This window comes from Falco rusticolus, chromosome 18, assembly GCF_015220075.1.
Source record: "Falco rusticolus isolate bFalRus1 chromosome 18, bFalRus1.pri, whole genome shotgun sequence".
Lineage (NCBI taxonomy): Eukaryota > Metazoa > Chordata > Aves > Falconiformes > Falconidae > Falco > Falco rusticolus.
In genome coordinates, this window is record NC_051204.1 from 1036288 (window position 1) to 1057495 (window position 21208).

Below are 21208 nucleotides of genomic sequence, written 5' to 3' on the forward strand. Positions count from 1 at the left end.
TACGTGCATTTGCTGGTGATCCCATAGCCAAGATCAGATTATTTGGTACTTTCATCCTCCACTGAACCAGTTGGTCTTAAGCAACATGCACAGTTCACAAGTCTGGCAAAAAAACACATTTGCTTATTTTAAGCCTTCTACATAGATTCAGCCAAGCTGCAAGAGGAGCCACATTACAACGCAAACACGGAGAGTGTCGATTTGAAATTTTTGAAAACCTAGAACCGCAGAAAAGAATTCATTGAGTTAATTTGTAAGAAACTCATCCCTCAAACTGATCTTTGTCACATCCCTATGCAGGTTACAGCACTGAACAGCAAGGATCCCACTGGCCTGCATGCAGGACAGATGGGCAATGAGAAACTTCTTGGAAGCCTGGCAATTCGACAGCGAAAAAATATTCTTACAACTACTATGCAGAATATTCAAGTGTCTCACATTTTGGCTAAGAGGTCAGACACAGTCACTTACGATATGAAGAAAATATCCCTTCCCAAAGAGGGATCTTACCTGAAATAAAAATATCAAATAACAATACAAGAATTAAATGCTATTTCTAGGAAAAAGGAAAAAAAAAAAAAAAAAAAGGAAAATCACCCAACCAAACAAAACAAACATTGGCTATTTGTCAAAACGACCCCACAAAAAACCAACCCCCCCCTGAAGCCTCTCTAAGGAACTACCAAAATAAGAAATAGTCGTGTTCACACAGGTTGCAGGCAGCGTGTCGGGGTGACTCACCTCAAACACGAACAGCAGAAATGAGCAAAACTGAAACATGCTCCTGTGAGGGAGTCACCAGATACCGAAAGCGCTGAGTAAAGCCAACCTGTGAGTGAAAGCTTTGGAACGATTCTGGTTTCACTAAACACACCGAAGCCTTGCCTGTGCTGGGGCCTCACCCTCCTGCTGATGCAGTGTCAAACACGTGGCCACCAACACTAGCACGAAAAATGGAAGCATTAAAACGTGTCCCAAGCCCTGGTCCTGCGGCCAAGCCTTGCCTGCCTGTTCCGTGGTGATGCTGACAGCTCAGTCGCATCACTTGTTGATTGTTTTTTTCTCTAAGGTGAAAGCTCCAAGCATGGTTCAAGGGCATGTTCTTAACTCAATGCTCAAAGCACCTGCGATTCATTAGATCATTTTCCAACTCAAATGCGCGGTTTGGAGGCCGTGAGCACCAACCAGACAACAAAACGCATGGCCAAGATTAACGCTAGGGCTACTCTAGTCTGTCCCCAAGAAGCTGGATACGTTGCTGAGAACCTGCCCCACTGCCCGCTCCAGCAGCAGGATTACAGCCCCCAGCCTGACACGACGGACCCCAGCTGTGCAGGAGCCAGTGCGGTGGGACGTGCCAGGGCTGGTCCCCAACACGCTTCCAGCTGCGTGCTCTAACCTTGTGCAAGCAGGAACTCCACCGTGCCCAGGTGCCCCTCGGATGCAGCCATCATCAGCGGTGTCCGCCCCTGCTTATCTGCCATGTTCACATCAGCGCCGTGCGTGAGCAAGAGGTCTACAATCTGCAACACAAAGCGAGACCAAGCGCTGTATGGAGAGACCAGGTGGGAACCAGAGCCGAGGATGAGCAGCGCGGTCCCCGTGGCGTGAAAACTCACCCCCCGGGGCATGGTGCCCTCTGGGATTACTGCTGCAAGGTCAGGGCACAGGAGGAGCAACAGAGGTGTAACGACAGGAAAAATGACCTTTTAAGTCAAGAGCATCTCATTTGCTTCCCCAACGGTGAGATAACACAGTACTTAAGCAAAAGCTGCGCGCAGCCAGTGAGAGCACGGGTGCATGAAGCATCAGCATCCTTGCTCCCATCACTCCTCAGAAGACCAGGGCTTGCCTCCTGCACCCGGCATCCTGGCGGGTACACGGGACGGCCCGAGCGCGGACACCAGGCACCGCGCTGAGCCACTCACCTGCCAGTGGCCCTGTCTCACGGCGCTGAAGAGCGGGATGACACCGCGGCGGTTGGGCTGGGCCACTGCGGCGCCCTGCTCCAGGAGGAGCCGGCAGACATCCAGCTTCCCGCGTCCCGCCGCCGCCGTCAGGGCTGGAGGAGAGAGAAGAACAGTGAAGGGAAGGCGCCGCGCTCCCCACGGAGCTCCCCCCGTCCCGAGGCAGGTCCTCCCGCTGGGCACCGGAGCAACGGAGCCTGAAATGCCAAACGTCCCTCCTGGCAGGCCAAACGAGCAAAGAAAACTGGTTGGGTCAGGGCAGTTTGAGCTCTTGTCATTTTAGTTAACTTCAAAGGTCAAGTCTTCCCCGGCAAGATCTCGGAACATTATGGAATAGGATGGAAATAATCAGCTTTTATTACTTTCCGCGAGTGAAACCGGGCGAGAACTGCAATGAGCGCGCCATCGCCTACAGGCATGCACGGCTGGTGCCCACGGGGTGGCTGCAAAGGACCAAGAGCCTGGTCATGGAGAGCCCTCCCTGCTCCCCCCGGCGTCCCACGGGCTTCCCCCACCGCAGGCTGCGAGCCGGGTGCCCAGCACGCACCCAGAGAAAGCCCCGCTCTCCTGCTCTCCGGGTCCGTGCCGTCTTGCCAAGACCCTCTGCAACCCGCCCTGGCTCACTCCACCGGGACTACACGTACGGGACCGAGCGGGAGGCAGGGACAGATCGCTGCCACCCTGGGTGTCGGGCAGATTTGTGGGTCTTCTCTGTCTGAACAAGCACACAGCAGCACCATTCAGACAGAGGATTCCCCTTTCAGTATCTCACCTTAGCCGTAGATCTTGAAACCAAAGAAACAACTGGAAGGCAAACCCGGTATGAAAATTTTCACCCGTTCTCCCAGAAAACCACGAATTCTGGGCTTTGTTTGTGGCCAAGACTGATCCTACCAGCAAGGGTCTTTGTGCAAACCCAAACTTCTCTCTCGCTCCCAGTATTACAGATGCTCCCAGCACCACAGGTGGGTGGAAGCAGCACCCGAGAGTCCTTCCCTGACAAAACGTGCTCCATTAACTCAGAAAGTATGGGTGGGTTAGAAAAGACACATTCAAACTGAAAATAGTTCCAGGCGCAGGCTCTGCCTTCGGCTCGTCTTGGGTAGTAATTTTAGACTTTGTGGTCCCTCCCTCCTCTCCCCAACTTTCTGTGCGCTCCAGCTCAGCTCCACTGGCTCGATGCTCTGCTGCTTCCAGTAGGAGTCGGAGCAGAAGGTGGGAGTCTATTTCTAACTGACGTAGCTTGTTTTTTCTTTGAAGTACATTTCTGTGGGATGGCTGATTACGAGGTGTTGATGGGTTTCCAACTGCAACACTGTTAATGTTGGGGGATTTAATTAATTCTCTATTCTGTTCCACATTATGGTTCAGTTTTCTTCTCTTGGGGTGGAGAGACACCAAGAGTTAAAAGAAAAATCATCTCGCTGCCACAAGCAGAACGTTCTGCAAAATCTATAATCAGATCCATGTGGGTTTTAAACGTAAGCTACAAATATAGAAGGAGGACTGCGCGTAATGTGCACGGCAGAGGGGTCGGTATGCAGGGCTTTTGGGTTCTATTTCTAAACCTGCCCGCACTTGAAATGTTGCAGGTTAATTTGAGGTGTTTCACGTCAAAATGACTTATATTTGCAACAATGAAATACTGTACAGCACCTGGGTGTTTGGTGTTTGTCATGAAATGTTCTTTGGAAAAGACACTACTGAAACAGGAGGATTTGATCCACGGCCATACCCTTACCCCTCCACCCTGCCCTGCCATCCGCTCTACCCGCACTGACACATCTTTCCGCTACTCTGCTCCTCAGGGTCAAAGCAACTGGTAGCTTCAGTCCGTCCTCTGCAGCTCCAAGCTGCAGAGCCCAAGGGGAGCTCAAAAGTTTCTGTGCTATCAGCAGGTCACACCTTGCTGCTTCAGGAAGGTTCCACACCGATGTGCTGGATTTCTGCTGCCTGCTGAGAGAGACCTACCCGAGCTCGTCTCGTAGAACGCACAGATACCTAAACATCCATTCTCAGAAATGGGGAAATGCTCTGAGGGGTGAGAGGAGCTCGGTGCAGCTGGACCCTGGGGGACCAACTCACCAAGGCACACCAGGCTTCACCGGCACCTGCACTTTGACCAGAAGGATGGACTAGATGACCCGCTGCAGTCCCTCCAGCTCCAACGAGCCCGACAGCCCCCGCTGCTCCCAACACAGGCACCCACCCCTGCACCTCCAGCCTTCGGACCAAAGTGGCTTCTGACATCCCCAAGCTCCAGCTCCACTGCTGCCCACCTTGAGCCTGTGGCTGGTGTCCAACTGTCCAAGCCCAAAAGCTCAATTAAATTACTTCAGGAAAAATTCTAGAAGTATCTGCTTATTTAAGCCTTTCAACACTCCTTAGAGGGACTCAGCAGCCTGTTTCTGGCGTCACCAACGTGCCTTACAACAGCCATTAGTCTCCAAAAACCCCACAACACAAGGTAAGGCTCTGCCTGTGTGTTGAAAGGAGACTGGAAAAGCCAAGGAAAGGTGATGAGAGGAAATGAGAGAAATGGAAATGCTTTGTTTGAAGTTTTTCTGTCTGCCAGAGAGCTCCTATGGCCCAGCATGAGCGAGGCAAGCCCACCAAGCCCAGCCAAGGCACAGCAACCAGGATGCTGGGCTGGAAAACGTTCATTTGCAGCTTTTCCATGAGGATGTAATGCCAGGAGAACAACTCACAGTGCAATAACAAAGTCTTGGCATAAAGGCCATAAAACAGTTGCTGCATTTCTCAAAACACAGCTCAACCAAAACCTGAGACAAGTTTCAGGTGTGGGCATGCTCCCCTCCGTCAGCGAGCAACGTCCAGATGAGCCACAGTCTCCGACACCAGGGATCTGCAAGGGTGCATCCTGCCTCGGCTGTTGTGCAGAACACGACTCGTTCTCGTAGAGGAAAAACCAACTTTACCTGGACATGGAATCATTAAGTCGCCCTACACGGCACGTGTACCTGCTCCCCAGCCTGGCAGCCAGCCCAAGGCAGCCTGATGGGGTCGTTCCTTGCACCTCCAACTCTGACGGAGTTATTACAAGTGACTCAGATACTTTTGTGTTGGGTTTTGATCTTAGTCTTGTCCCTGGGAGAAATATTCCATCTGGAGTCGGCTTTAGTCTGCTGTCAGCAATTCCTAAACTTACGATGTCACTTGGCACTGCCACGGGGATGGTATCAAGCTGATATCACTAAGGCAGGCAGGCAGCTCTGCTCTGCGGAAGATTAGACACATGAGCAACAAGTATCAAAAAAACAGACAAGACATGATTCAGATTTTTAGAGCAGATTGCTATTTTTGGGTTGAAACCAGCATTTCTCTTCAAATTTAACTGAACTCGCTCTTTACTTTGGGGAAAATAATAATAATAATAATAATGATCAAGAAACGATCTAAAAGGGAGTCTGTAGATCCGTATAAACTTGTCCTGCCTGTGCCTGGACAGAAGACTGCTGAATTTAGTGGCTGGCTTGGTTTTGCTCATTTTCCCGTTTTCCCTACCACCAATTTTAATGGGACAAAACCCCATCCTTTGAGACGGCTCCTCAGTGTGTGTGTGATTTGTGAATCACAAATTCACATTCCCACCTATCCCAGTTACTCAGAAACCACTCCCAGACCTCTGGGTGAGCCCAGCTTTTGGCATTGCTGGGAGGAGAGGTGTGGGAAGGGGGACAATAGAGGTGGGAAAGGCTCCTGCTGAAGAGTCCTGGGGGCATCGGGCAGGCTAGGAACGGCAGAGCAGCCCAGGACAGAGGGAAAGAGCAACAAGAAGAGCTGGATGGTGTCAGGGAGGTGAGCGTGGTGCTCACTTCCAGCCTGGAGCGCAGGGCTGAGCAGGAGGGAGCGGGATGGCGTGACCTGCAAAGGCAGACCCCCAGCGATGGGCAGGGTCAGATGGCCCCGGCTTTATACCAGGCTCTGCCAGATCCATCCAGGCAGCCCAGGACTATCCCAACGCAGTATCTGTAGCGTCTGATGCTGCCCACGAGGTTACTTTGCAGGGAGACATCTCAGCAGCTTTCGATCTAACTCGGAAGGTGCCTGGATCACCATCCTATTTACATGATGGTCCTCAGGAGCCAAACAGCAGAGAACATTCCGGATGGCCCTGGCCTGGTCACCACTGCAGACCGTGAGCTCACCGGTGGCGAAGCCGTTCTCCCGTTACCGAGGCTCAGCCATTTCACTTGGCTAATTCCATTCCCCATTCCCTTTTTCTCCCACGACACCCTAGGGGCACTTTTAATTGCTCATTTGTATATGTTGCCCTTATTTCTGCCAACAACGGCACAACGCCGCCGGCACTCCGTGACGTCCCTGTGGGTGCAGGAGCTGACTCTGTCCCTGCCACCCTGCGCGGGGCACAGAGCAGCCCGGGCACCCCCGGCGGCGCAGCTCATCCTTCTCTCCTTGTCCTTTTGACAGCTCAGGGGCAATACTTTCTGCTAGACACCGTACCTTTCCGGAGGTAAACCAGCTCAGAACACAACCCTGCCCCCCCCACCTCGCCCCCTTCTAAGCAGACACAGCCCCACCAAGGACCGAGCCATGTGCCCACCGCCGCCTGTGCCCTTGGATCGTGTCGTTCTTAAACAAAGGTGACAGACCCAACGTCAGCACCCGCTACCCCGACAGGAACGCTCCCTTGGTGTATTAACTTGACAGGAACATTCCCAGTGAGGGAAGTAGATTAGTGAGTTGAGTACAAAAGGCGGTGGATAATATTTCTGAGGTCACTGGAGTTAAAAGCTAACGGCTGCGAGTTTGAGTATCTCAAGAAACGGAGACGACAGCGCGTTTTGTGTCTGTGGAGTGGAAGGGGTGACCGGCTGCTTTTGTTTTAGTAGAAGTTGGGAAAGCAAGGCTTCTGTGTTATACCCACTAATACCAAAATATAGTACTGCACAAACAGACATCGGTTTAATTACCAGGTACTAAATAATGAGAAGTTTTCAGAAAATCAATGGATAACTTAACAGTCATGGTGCTGCACGTAATGGGGAAGGCGAGAGAGAAGCAGGGAGATGCTTTGGATAAATATGCCCAATAACAAGAGAGAAAGAGCAGGATTTTGTGTCCCTCTCACGTAACGTGAGAGGTTTCAGAGAAATCAGGGGTCTGGTTGTCAGAGATGCTGCACGCCTGCACACTCCTGAGAAGTGCCAGGGGCTGCAGCAGCTCAGGATTTTCAAAACTCAAACTTGTCTGTTTTACTTAAGCTGAGTGCAAGCTCCACCCTGGCTCATGTAAACCACCTGAAATCAGAGCAGAGGAGCTGATCCTTCTCCCTTCATCAGAACAGCCGAGGGATGCACCAGGTGATGGGGAGCCCATAAATACAAACACAAACACGCAAGATGAAGCTACCGCATCTAGAGAAATCACCTGTCTCTCCCCAGAGGCTGTCAAAGCTGTTGATTTGTGCTCGCTCCACCTCCTCTTCGTCTTTTTCTGGAAGATCGAGCAGGTAGGAGACAATCTAAAACAAAATGACATGTCAGCTCACGAACTGGGATGCGTTATCTATAAACGGCTGACATCTCAACACGAGCTCCTCTGAATACAGAGGGAAAGGAACAGCCTCTGCCTGCCCCCCCGAGCTCCAGTAAGTATTCCTCCAGCGATCCACCACCAAACCTGCTGCCCTGGACGAGCAAAAAAAACCCCACAGACCCACCCAAGGGTCTTGCTGCCACCAGAGGTGACGAGCCTTTGTAGTGTCGGTTCCTTACGACCGTATCTGTTCTGGTACAGATGACCCGGTGCGTGCAGCGGGTGCCCCTGGGGGGAGGGTGTTTGGGTAAAATGGGACCCCTCCTCAGGGGAAGGGGCAGCAACTGCCGCAGGTGCTGGGGCTCTGCTGAGGGGACCGACGGCAATACTGGACCTGGCATTGTCAGGTTTATGGTTGGACTCGATCCGAAAGGTGTTTTCCAACCAAAATGATTCTATACATCATCTTGCACATGGCAAATCTTGAGCAGTATGACAGGACGAAGCTCTTTGACTCTTCTCTCCCCCAACACACAGTCCAAAGCCACCTGGTCTCACACTGCCCCAGCAGCGCTGGGCAGCGGCGTAAGCAGCGTGCTGGTTATCCCCCCTGCTTCAATGTTTGTTCCAGCGACCTGACGGCTTGTTGGGCTTTCCCTCTTGGATGCCCACCCAGACCCCAGCGCCTGCTGAGGGATGTGGGAATCCCACTGCCTGGGATGGGAAGGGGAGGAGGAGCAGGATGGAGGCACTGACTCTGGCTCCGAGACCCTCTTTGGTCAACACTCTGGCCAGGACCCACAGCCAAGCGGTGGTTCCCCACCCCCCAGAGGTGCTGGCAGACCTCACCTCGGTGTAGCCCATGCTGGCCGCGGCGATCAGCGCCTGCTGGATGGCGTGGCTCTTCTTAAACACGCCCTGCTGCTGCCCAGCCATGGTCCAGTCGCACTGGATCAGGAACTTCACCACCTCCAGGTGTCCTCTGAGCGCAGCGTGGACCAGAGCGCACTGACCGTTCTTGTCCAGATGATCCACCTTGAAAAGAGATGACAAAATACAACTGAGCCAAATCACCAGCAAAATGCCTTTGTTTCTTCAGTGTTTCCAGCCCCACTTTCAAAATAATGCCACATGTGCATTTTTCTGGTAAACTATCCCTTCCACAACCAGAAAACAACCCTTCCCACAGCAATTCTGCCCCAGGCTCAGGCATCCTCATGGCCACAAGTGTTTGCTTTGGGTAACACCACTATTTTTTTAAGCTTTCTTCCATCTTCTTCAGACTCAAAGGCTGCAAAAGCATTTTTCCCTTTGTGTCCCAAAGTCCAGCAACTGTGTTTTCTTGCAGACTGAAATCATACACGCTGATATCATCTCCTTTATTCAAACCCACAAAGGGCAAACCAGCTTCTTTTCTAGATACGGTTTCTGTTGAGAGCCACAGAAGCGCCTGAGCCTGCAGGAGCTCGTCAGGTGGGTTCTCAGGACAGGGCATGGTTTTCACTTGATGCCTGAAGACATCAGCTGGGATTTCTAGGTCCTATCCCAAGTCCAGTAACTTTGAGAAAACAGGACAGGTAGATCAGCTACCATCCTCCTGCTGGTTAACTCTTGCAGTGCTCTGCAACCTATTATATCTCATATTATAAATATGAGAAATAATTATTTTAGGAATATATTCTACTAATATTAACTGGTTATATCATACATACAGGAAATATTTCTCATAATACATTAATATTTATAATGTATTAATGTATTTCTTATTTCTCAACTTATGCAGCAATCAGCGCTGCAGTTTTCTATGCCAGAATCAAACATCTCACCCTTCAAACCAAACCCAGCTGGTCCCCTCCACACAGTCCGGGATACTCAAGGAAAGCTACGAGTGGCAGGACCTCTGCGTTGCACTGCGCTGCCCGAATATTCCTGCTCTCGGAGGTGGAATGCTGCTGCTTACCACTGAGTGCCAGCGAGTCACCCAACTCTCCCAACAAAAGCAGAAATCTTTTTTTCCTCCGCACTGTCCTCGCACTACTGCAGACAGCACAGCAAGATCTACACGCCCCCCCGCCCTCCCATCCCTCCTGACTTTCATACCAAGAGTACCCAAACCCATATATTGCGTTTTGAACTGAAGCTAAACATACAGAGAAACCACAAATTGTTTCCAGGAGGATCCACTTCAAAAATCAGCACAATTTTCTTCTTCAACAAAATCTTTAAGCTTGACTCATTATATACAATTAAAACTCCAAACACCCACCACAAAGCTAAACAAAGGGTATTTTTCTACGACAAGTCTGATAGAAGTTTTGGGGAAACGTGTCTCAAGGAGATATTTAAAGAGGGCCCCGTGCTGCAAAAGCAGCGCTGCCACTTCAACCTCGTGAGGTTCAAGGACTTCCCCAGAGCATCCTTCTGCAGGCCACCCGTGTGGTGCTGATTAGGCAGCTCCTACCTCAGACCTGAACTCCAGAATGCTAATTACTGACTCTCAGGAGTTACTTGGTTGGTGTCATGGCAAGATTCTCAAAGCCGCCGCGTTTTAGCAGAAAAGCCAACCCTCCGCAGCAGCACCCTGGCTTCAGCTGCTGGAGGCAATCCTTTGGCATTACGTGTCCCGACTGCAGCTTGTGCCCTGCCTTGCACCAACGTGGAACAGTTTACATCAGCTTTTAGAGGAACGTGGTCACTTTACCTTGGCCCGTTTCTTGCACAGCAGCACGACGATACTCAGAAATCCAGCAGCGGCCGCGTACCCAAGGGGGGTCAGGCCACTTTCTGAAGCGGCGTCTACATTGGCCCCAAACTCCAAGAGCAAAGCCACCATCTCTGTGTAACCCAGGTGAGACTGGACACACAAAATGGGAGCGTTGTTCAGAACTTCAGTTCGATAATTCACGTTTGCGCCTCCTAAAATCAGCAGCCGGCTGACCTGCGCAGGGAAAGCAGAGCTCCTGTTACAATGCTGAGCTTTATGGGGAGACATTAGTTTATTGTCAGGACAACAACAGAGGGTAAACCCGGGCCTCCTGCACACTTCCAAGCAAATAGCGAAGGATATAAAATGCTGAATAAAACCACTTATCAAATATATGGTCCCATTGTTGGTAGAAGGAACAGTTTAACCTTTCCCCTGAATGGCAGGTAAGAGGTTTGAAGGGTGCTGCCTCACTCCGTCTCAGAGCAAAGTCACCACAGCCACCCTGCAACACTGGGGCCAGAGCATCCCCCCCATGGGGCTGGGACATCAGAAGCCACGGTGGGACAGGACCACCCTTCCCGTGGGAGCCTCTCCAGGGCTGGCTCTGCTTACGGTGCTGCGCCCCCGGCTTGCCCGGCTCCCTCGGCACCCGGCAGCGGTGGCAAAGGCTCTGCCTGATGCTGGGGAGGGTGGCAAGGAAGGGACGGGGGGACAGACACCGGGCTCACCTCATCTGTACAGAAGGGAGCTAGGGCAAACACCCTTCCTGACGAGGTACACTTTGAAATGCGCATCACTGCCTGAAACGCTTTCTGCTGCGCAGCTGAAGTCACTTAACCCAACACGTGCAGCCCTACCAAGGCACGCGGGCACAAAGGGCCTGAGCTGCCGCAGGGAGCACGTGGTGCTGAGATCGGTGTCGCCACCGAGCCAGTGCCCGGCTAAGGCTGAGCCTGTTACGGGGCTGTCACATTCCAGCACCGCCTGCCGCATCCCACATCTCTGGGGAGGAAAACCGCAGGGGAACTGCTCTGCACAGGTGCAAGCTCACCACCCCCTCGCTGCAGTGAGGAGGAGATCCCTGGTCAAGGCAGAGGAGTTGAGGGTCACCCTGGAGGGTACCCAAAGCCCGGCTGAACCAACCGGCCTCTCCCCAGCTCAGGAGGAACGTGCGGCAAGATGCTGGGCACTGCCCACCCGGCCCCGGCCACGCGCAGGCGGCCACAGCCATCACCATGCATGGCTACTGCACATCGCCACCAGCTTCTGCGAGCTCAGAACCGCCCCAGCTCTCCTTTTCCTCCTCCTCCCCCTCCTCCTTCTCCAAATCCTCCTCCTCCTCCTCCTCTTCCTGCAGTACCTTTATGTTTGGGGTGTAGAGATTTCTCAGAGATGCCAAAGCCATCGAAAGACCTTCAGTACTGTAGGAGATCCAAAGCCCTTGTAGGATGGAGGAAGATACCCCAACTTTTTTACTCAGCCCCTAAAAAAGAGAAGACAGTTTAGATCCAAGATTACAGACATGCTCAGACACACCGGGCAGATTCTCCTGGGTCTCTGGACTTCAAAGAATTTCAAGACACTAACAGCTCTACTCAAGGTAACGTGACAATTTGCCACATCTAACCTTTGCAGTGAATTAGTAAGCTTGTAGGAAATCACTTGCTAAGGTACTGTAGCCACCTCCAAGGTCTGGGAAGGGCAGGATCGAACTGTGAGCAACTTGAATCCATTCAACACCCTCAGAAAATGTCACGCCAAGGAGCACAGCGTGCTGCTTTTCCCCTTTTTTTTAAATAAAGCACACATTGTTTGGGCAGAACTGATTCACAAAGTTTCCTTACTATTCACGCAGTTCAACTGGATGGCAATCCTCCCGCAGGAAGATAAACGGAGGAAGCCCCAGGCCCAGCCCAGCCCAGCATTCCCATCTCAAACCAGCCCACCTCCGACCTTCTGGCTGGCACCTGTGAGCAGGCTATACGGAATATATAGAAGGTGTGACATCGTTTTCCAGCAATGCTAACTGGCAGTGCACGGAACTGCGTTAAGCACGTTTCCCTGCTGTCACAGGAGCTGCGATCGCCCTGTCGGCAGGTGGGAGCAAACAGCGTGGTCACAGCGGGGGGGAAGGGGTCTGCACCTCCAGCCACGAGTTGCTGTGCTCTGCGGAGCGATGCAGGTACGCCCCGTCTGTTGCTGTTCTGCTACCGATTCACCATCGAATTCTGCTGTTTCCATGGAAACCGCACAGACATCTTTTAGTTGTGTTTTGATATGCCAACCCTGATTTCTACCTCCTGGCACGCCGTGTGGGCATTTCTGCCTGCAGGATCGCATCTCGGTTTGTGATCCCTTTGTATGACAGGCGGACACGGCTGCCGTGGGGCGGCGGGAAGAAAACCGCCACCAAAAAGGTGAGATTTGTTTCCTCTCAAGGGAGATGTGCAGGAGTCATCGTCTGAGCCCACTGCTGGACTCGGCTGCGGACCTCTAACATCTACATGTGAAAGATATTCTGAAGCATCGCACCAGCCATCGACAGATTTGTCACTCAAAATGGTTTTGCCGTGAAAAGAAGCAACAGATTAGACAAGCTCTTATAAATAACAACTCCCTGCGCTTGTCTCCTTCAAAATTCAGGCAGCTGAATAGAGAAAAATATCTGCTTGTGTTAAGAGGCAGAAAAACTGCTCAGGAATTTCAGCCACCGTTAAACGCCGCTTTTGAAATGACACAATACAGGACGTGAGAAGTTGATATTAGATTTCAATGAACTCAGTTCAGTGTAACTGGACAAATGGAAAACAATTTTACAATAAATGGTTAGAATAATTTAAAAATGGTTATAATACTATCAAACCCATAAGTAAACCGTTGGAGTCACCACCAGGCAAGGGGAAGAGCATGTATCAGAACAGCCATCTGAAGACAATCACACACGCTATAAAAACCATAACTGCTGTACATTAGAACGTATATACTTAGATATTGGTGCAAGGCATGAAAGATTACATTTATCCTTTAAAGAATAAATGTATTCAACACCATTACCATTTAGCTGCTGAAACAAAACTGCACTGTTTCTCACTCTACGGATTGTATCTTCCTTTCCTATTTCCCTTCTCTGCCCAGACCTGTGAAGCAGGTTGAATCCTTCAGCGAAAGCAAATCCCAACCTGACCCAACACCAAACCCAAAGACCTTCACCAGTGGTTTCCACTTCACTGGGACCTTCTGACACAGGACCAAGGCACGGCCTGACCATGCACATTTCATCTGAACAGCTTTGCCACCCCCCCCAACCCCAGGCTCCAAACAGGCTCGCTTATTTTCATTCCGCACTTTTGTATGCAGTCATCAGCCTCCTCAATTTCTTATTTCTCGCTTCCTCCACTATTTGGCCGTCGGCAGCTTCGACACAAGATCTTTATAAGGCTGTTTTTCAAGGAACATCAGACACCTTTACATACCCGTAGCTGTCAAAGTGAGCGCTTCTGCCTGTAATTGTCATTACATTCTCAATGAGGGGATGAGGGATACCTGTTTCTGGATTACTGACATTTTAGCTAACTAATTTAAGATGAAATTAAAACCTTCTCTTCGGTTGATTTGCAAAACACACGTCAGCCTGAAGTTTGGGTCTTGTATCATTACTGCACATCTCTTGCCCTTTCACTCCATGCCAGGCTTTCTGAGCTGGGCTTCCATATGCTGCTGTTAAGACTGGTAATTGCTTCAAAAAACTAAACCACTTGTACTTCTTTCCCCCCCCTAAACTGTTTGAGGATGTTTGTGTTTAAAAAAGAAACCCAGCAGATCTCAGCCATCACGTGAGGAGGGGAGTGTGAAGGCTTCCTACCACCCGTGTGTCAGATCATCCCCCTGTGCGAGTGCATCGCTGTATTTCCACAGCTGGGAATTCCAGGTGTCCCATCGTCACCTTGCACAAGGCACCCACGGGTTCACCCTGATGGGGGCTGCGGAAGGACAGATAAGTTTTCCGCACTGTTTAATCAGAGTTTGTCTCTATACCCAGTTCTCGGTGCTCCCTGGCTGGTCCAAACGCTTTAGGCCTCTGGTAATCCTCTCCTGTCTTTGTGATGGGCAAATAAAACGCCGTTACCACGGCACCAGGCCTCCGTGAGTACCTTCAAAATCAGGATCTCGGTGTCTGTGGCAAGCTGCTGCTCTAAGATGCCAACTTCAAGCAAAGCACACGGGACTGATGCCCTGCCACGCTCCCTGCCTGGCAAAGGACCCGCACGGTATGGGGATGGCTCCAGCACAAGGTCGGGCTGAATTAAAGCTTGAGTGGAACAAACTGCTTGGTCAGAGACAACCCGGCCAGCAGCGGGGGGAGAAGGAGCCTGTGCGCCTGCTCGTGGAAGCCTCTTCTTTAAAGAATGCTTGAGATCTTAGATATGGTCTGCGATATTCCAGCTCAACACCTCCTTCAAACACAAACGCCTCCTTCAAACACGAACGAACGCAGCTATTGTCTCACTCAGTAAACACTCACAAATCCTCGGTAAACACTCGTTAAAAAAAGGAGTGATAATGATCCTATTCAAGGAAAAGGGAAAGACTAAGTTTTACAGTGTCTCTAATCCAAACCCTTCCCAAATTTGATGGTACTCCTAACTAACGCACTGCTAGGCTGATCTGTCACCGGGACATACCATTCTCACCGCTGTGTTGCAAACCCAAAGATTTTGCAAGTGATCAGAAACAGAAGGCTGCACTGACATTTTTCAGACGCTAATTGGCATTTTCTACTATTGTAAAAATTGCTCAATTAAATCTGGAATCTGCAGGCAACTTGTCCACTTAACGAAGACTGTCATTTGCTTAGAGCCTGAAACCCTGTTATTTGTTTCTGCCATGGAAGTGTGAAACGAAAAGATCTGGAACCAGACTTCGACGTGAAGGGCAGCTGACTGGTAAACTCACTGCTGGATGTGGCCTTGGGATCGCAATGCAAAATTTGAAAATTATACACCGATTGGGCAACACATGGATCTGGGGCTCGTCCCTTGGGCTCCAGCTGTCCCTTTCCCAAACGAGGAGGCTTTGCTACTACACCTGGTGATGGCTTTGGCACGGGGAAGTCCAGAAACACATCCAACAGGACCGACATGCGGCAGAAATTATCCGTTTGCTCTAGGACAGTGGAGAGCTGCAGTTCTTAACTCTATAAAATCACATACAGACCAGACAAAAATACAGCCTCGTTTTTACCAGTGCCGAGCACCCACAGGTCCTGACACTTTGAAGAAATTCTGTATTTGCTGTGACCTGACAAACCCACCCCCTCGCTTCCATCCTCCGGCATACGGGCCAGCAGGCACGAGAATGACACTCAGCTGATGGGCTGTATCGATGCTCGCACCCCGGCCTGCCTTTCAGTCATCCGGGTCTTAAATGTCTGTGTGAGGTGTAAAATGGCCCGCCCGCCAGATTTTAATGACCACCCAAGTTTCCCTTTACAACCTCAATTTTGGGTTGGATTCTTCAAAACCACTCCTTTAAGAAGATTCATTTTTTTCCTAGGTGTTGTTACAGGACTCATCTTACATGGTAGAAGAGTAATTTTAGGTAAGGAGGCTATCTGCTGAATTTACAGTCTGAAGGACGGTTTAATTCCAAGGATTTCTTACATCCCATTGCCAGTTTTCTAAAGCTCACTTCCACACGTTTCGGCAGCCCGAAGCAATCGCACTTACAGCAACCCTAAACCAAGAAGAGCCTGAACGCTGCCAGCGCTGGCAGATGAGGTTGGCATAAGGCTCCATTTTAATTTTTGTTACCTTAAAAATATGTGCTTTGAGAATGTGATGTCCCAGTTCAATAGTTTGCTGTCGGTTTAGTTTTCCTTCTTGACGGGAAAACCAGAAGGCAAGTAATGTGTGGCCGCTCCTAAAAGCAGAGGGAAAAGTACGTTAGTGTTTGCTTGTTACACCGACAAAACAACTTTAGACACCAATTTTTGCCCTGGCTAAGCCTTCAACCTCATCCAGCTTGGGAAAACAGCTGGACTAATTCTCACTTATAAATCACTGACTAATTGCATCCGTTAATTATTGCTGATCACTGATAGCTCCAAACCCCCCTAAACACTGGAGGACAGCAAAAATAAAACAATATATTTTCAAGAGCAGACGTAAATTTGGAAACACCAGAGGGACAATTGCATGAAAGCTGAAGTGCAACTTTTATAGCCATTTTGCAGAGGAGAACCGCACTTTGAAAGCATGCCACCAATCCTGAAGTCATTAGAAAATGACATTATTTAAAATATCCACACTTTGAAAAAAACATCCTTTAAAGGACAGCTACATTCCCCAACCCGTGACACGTCCTGCAGAGTGAAGCAACTTTTTTTCCACGTAAAACTCCTTCTAAACACATTCTCCAGCTTTTCCAGTAATAAAGATGCTTCTGGCAACGACCAACCAGGTTGACAACCAAAGCAAATCAACGGATCCACACACAGAGCCCTGTTTGGGGCAAAAAGTAATAAAAGACACAATAACTTCCTTCGCTAACGGTGATTTTTACTGACATTTTTAAACGTAACAGACTTCGAGCTTGTAACGCCAAAAGTTCAACGTGGCTGAGTCTTCGCAAAGATGCGAGAAGCTGATTCTCTGCACAAGCACAAAACACACACGGTGCAAAAATGTCCCGTATGGACACACACTTCTGGGGGGGCTGGGGACAGGCTGGGGGGGCACAGCAAGCAGGGGACAAGGCCACCGAGGGCTCTGGGGAGCTGCAGTTTTCTGGGGTTTGCCACTACATTTATACTCCTCAAGTCCCTGGGTGCACCCAAGGGAGTTCTTGTAAACCCACTTCATTTCTGGAACTAAATAAAAATGTGACTACACGTAAAAGGAATCAAACCCCTTCCAGCCAAAGAAAATAAAACATGGTATCAACTGCGGCTTTAAAGGGCTTTTAAGGACAGGGAATGTTATTAGCTCATCCCCGTTTGGTAAGGCAGAGAAGTACTCAGGATGGCCAGATGTCAAGTAAATACTACAGAAGTTTTCACAACGGTGGGGATTTACCAGCGCATCCACGTCTAGGGAGAACGATTTATCTCCCCTGTCTGAGATAAAACTCAGAATAAAAGTGGAAGACGGGCGCTGCCAGGGCCCGGTGTTCGCCGAGGGACCCCCGTGCCTGCCGGTGTTGCTCCGTCGGGCTGCTCACACGCCGATCACTCGAGCGGAGCCCAGCGCTGCTCCGCCAGACCCTGCGGTGTCGGTAGGGTGAGGACACGTGCCTGCAGGAGGAGCGGGATGGAAAACAAAATGCCTTGTTCTCACGAGGCAGGACTTGATTGCCAGGTCTTGATAGGTGGAAGAGCTCCGCATCCCATTTCCATGTAATAAAATAAACGCTTTCACTGGTGAGTAACGCTACTGTGCCTCTCTCCAAAATACAACTAAATTTAGAGGGGCGCCATCAACTCAAATCACAAACCGCTGTCTGAAATGTTTCTAATGATTCACTCTTTGGGTGACTTCAGCGTAAAAAGAAACTGAAGATCTGGGTTTTTTTGCCTGTCGAGCTCCTTTCCACACCCTGGGCTGGCACACGGCGAGATGCTGACGTCAGGATCCCACAGCTCCACGCTTCCCACCGCTGGAGAAGCTCCTCCTGATGGTGACGCTGCCCACCAAGATGTAGCTCCGATGCCTCAGCTGGGGGGTTCAAGTGAGGCAGGATGCCTTTGGGCACGGGGCAGTGCCACCGGTCTCCACGCACCGGTGCTGTGAGGATGCTCCAGGCAGCACCCACAGGAGGCACAAAACATACAGAGCTGGGAAAACAGAAGGGCCTTGGAAGGGGTTGTAGCACCGTAAGTTACCGACAGCTTGTTGCCTCACCTCCCGTTCACTCCTGCCCTCTGCTCCCCGTCTCTGGAGTGGGAGCAGAACGTTGCTCATTACACTGATTAACCACCAGGAATGCCCACGGAAAGGCAGGACAGATGAGGAGGTAACAAGCGGCTATGGACCACGGCCTGAGTGCTGCCAGACAAAGCCGCAAGTCAAGCCGCGCAGCAATTGCCAGATTTCATCCATCCCCGTTCCGCCAGATTATGCAAACCCGGAACCGTTCTGGTACACTCGGTGCATCTCGACAGCTCATCGGATTCACAACGCTGCGCTCAGGGCCTGGAGACGAGCCAACGCGTTTAGCGCTAAGAGGTCAGTGGTGCGAGTTCATTGGGAGCCGTCAGCCCGTTTCTGTTCCCGGGAAAGCGATCCGGCCGGCTGCGGTGAGCCCGATCCCCCCGCCGCTGTCCTTCCCACTGCCGAAAAGGAGCAATACCAGCTGTTGGCTTGTTGATGGAGAACTCCGAAAATGTGCGGGAAGGCTCTGAATGGAGCCGTAAGTATATCAACCCTAAACATGAACTGAAGATCCAGAAACTTCTAACGTGCCTGTTCTTTGCAGCAAGAGGCAAAGAGCAGCTCCTGCCTGAGACATGAGCCCAGGTTCCCCAGTGAGCTTCCAAATCGCTCCTCAGCTGCCACTGGTAGGGCACGTACCTGCATTTAATCACATGCATGGCTCCGGCTGTTATGAATAAGGCATGTATGAACTTATTCCAGAATAAAGTACAGTATTCATGAGTAATACATTACCTCTGCAATGCTTCCCAGACCTTGGCTTTGGGCTTGTTGATAAATACTTGCAGTCACTTGTTCTGTCAACGTTAATTGCATGCTAAACCAGACTACAACAGAACAGGCTTTTTTTTTTTTTTTTTTTTTTTTTTTTCCCCAATACAGCAGAGGATGGGAGTAATGATTTCTACATCAAGGAGCTCAGTAAAATGATTTGCTTTGAATTTCACCACTGCGGAGTTTCTCATCAGAATTTTTTCTATTTTTAATGTAAGATTTCTTTTTGTGAAAAATTAATAACGCTGCCCGCTCAATTCCAGCAGCTTTTGCCTGCTCTTGCCGGCTCCTGTAAGGAGCAGGGGTGCCTGCAGGGATGTGCACATACGTGTATGTATCAAGCCATGACAATGAATCTCCATCCTGCCAAGCCCCTGCACAGCACCAGGCGGTGCATGTAGCAAGGCTAACGTACGGGCAGGCTGTCGGTGGGCACAAGGGGGGATGCTGGACTCAGCGGAGCGGTCCCTACGCGTCGGCTCCCTTATTCACCTGAAGCAGAGGCACACAGAGCTCTGGCTGCAGAGCAGGGCGACGCAGGGAGTTGGTACCTCAGGCACATCCCTCATCCCTCGGGCCACGGATGGAAGGCGACAAGGTGTCACGAATGCGATACCAGGGTGACCAAAGAGCTGTGACGGAGCATGGGGAAACACGAAAGAAAATACTGAAAGCTCCCAGATCCGTGCTTCATCTATACTGTTCTATCCCTGAGGCAAAGCAAAAGAGATTTAAAAGGGTGTAAAATTACTCTATGTTAAGGCATTGCACTACTGGAGTAAAAGGCAAAAAAAAAAATGAGCGAGAATCAGTCCCATTTACTTCTGAACCTCCCAAAGTCCAGATTCCCTGATTTACACCCACATCTCCCTTCTCCCAGCTAACCCCATGAAACCATTCCAACATCCAGAGATTTGATGCCGTGCCCAGTGAATCTGCTCTTCCAAGGGACGCGTATTCATATTTCACTCAGCTCTGCCGAGTGCAATTTTATAACTTCAGCACAGGGAATCATGTCTGCTCTGACAAAGCCGGGAGCCTCCTTTGCAGGGTGCCTGTCCGGACGGCAGAAAGGCCAAGCTCAGCTCAGTGAGCTCCTCTTGAAATTTAATCACCAAAACTGATTTATTGATTTTTGTAACATAGCTTCCCTCTGATGTTATAATTGCGAATTAACTTGGAAGGAATTAACATTATACAAGAAAACTCAAACAAAAAAGGGAGCACTGCTAAGCACGCGATATTCTTTCCTACAGAATTAAAGACGGGTTTAATTTTTTGAGCTAACTGGGACAGTCAAGTTCAAAGCCAAGAAAAATCTTTCCACCCCTCGGGTCAGATCTCGTTGCATCCAGACAAGCTATGGAGCATGTGATGGAAAACCATCGCCTTGCCTAGAAGTAACGGAGGACACAGCAGCGGTGTGCTGCAATCCTGGCTGCTTTGGGGAACCACAGACACGCCTCCCGGTGGGACAAGGAACCTGTGCCAGCACGGCTGCTGCTTGCTTTCTTCACCCAACAGCTGTCTTAATGGAACGGACCCACACGTACTGTAATCACAGCTGTTCGTTACACAGAGCAACACCCAATGGTCTCAACCGTAAGTTAGAAACCCGCCGTTCTGGGCACCGACCGTGAGATTTCTAGACTAAAAGGGGCTATACATGATCAGCCAAGCTTCCTTTTTCATAGTGCAGATGAGAAGGCTCAAAATCAGCAGTGCAGCGGTCAGACCTACAAGCCAAGCGCGGTCCCGATGGGCTCCAGCCACGCCGCTGGCAGACACCTGCGCTGCAGACCCGCGCGCCAAGCCCCGCTCCACTGAGGCAGGTCTCTTAGAAAGGCACCCGACTGGAATTTAAGATTTCAATCATGATGTTATTGTTGCCAAGCAGAAGTGCTAGACTGACTATTTCTGGTTTACAGGAGAGAAAGCGCTGCACAAAAAAATCCATATCTAGGCATCGTCCTTACTTTCGGCGCTTCGTTACCACTCCCCGCAGCCTCGCGCAGACTAAGCAGTAAAAGCAGCAAACCTGTGATTTGTGTAAAGGCGAGCTCAAGAACTGCACGAACCACTCTGTGAGCTCTTGAAAAGCAGAAATGGAATCACTTAACGGCATCTGGCCTATCCTTAAGAGCAATTTTAAATTAAGTAACAGCATCTTGGCGATGGAGGACTTCAAAGTTTCTGACATCTCATAAAATCAATAGGCTCGCTGGATGTTTCTTCATTGCCAGGGTGTGACTGAACACCAGTAAAACCAATACCATCTGCACAGCTCCAATCCTGCTTGCATCTAGAGGGAT

General features: G+C 50.4%; 1 protein-coding gene across 5 annotated transcripts in view; it reads right to left on the minus strand.

Moving 5' to 3' along the window:
* TANC2 (tetratricopeptide repeat, ankyrin repeat and coiled-coil containing 2) overlaps positions 1-21208 on the minus strand; it is a 247267-nt gene that overhangs the window by 18406 nt on the left and 207653 nt on the right. For all 5 annotated transcript variants that reach the window (XM_037411279.1, XM_037411277.1, XM_037411278.1 and 2 more), the window contains 7 exons: positions 16005-16113; positions 11555-11677; positions 10189-10425; positions 8337-8522; positions 7380-7473; positions 1929-2062; positions 1400-1523 (listed from right to left, as the gene is read on the minus strand). In XM_037411279.1, the coding sequence (XP_037267176.1) occupies positions 1400-1523; positions 1929-2062; positions 7380-7473; positions 8337-8522; positions 10189-10425; positions 11555-11677; positions 16005-16113 (1007 nt within the window). The remainder of the gene's footprint in view (positions 1-1399; positions 1524-1928; positions 2063-7379; positions 7474-8336; positions 8523-10188; positions 10426-11554; positions 11678-16004; positions 16114-21208) is intronic.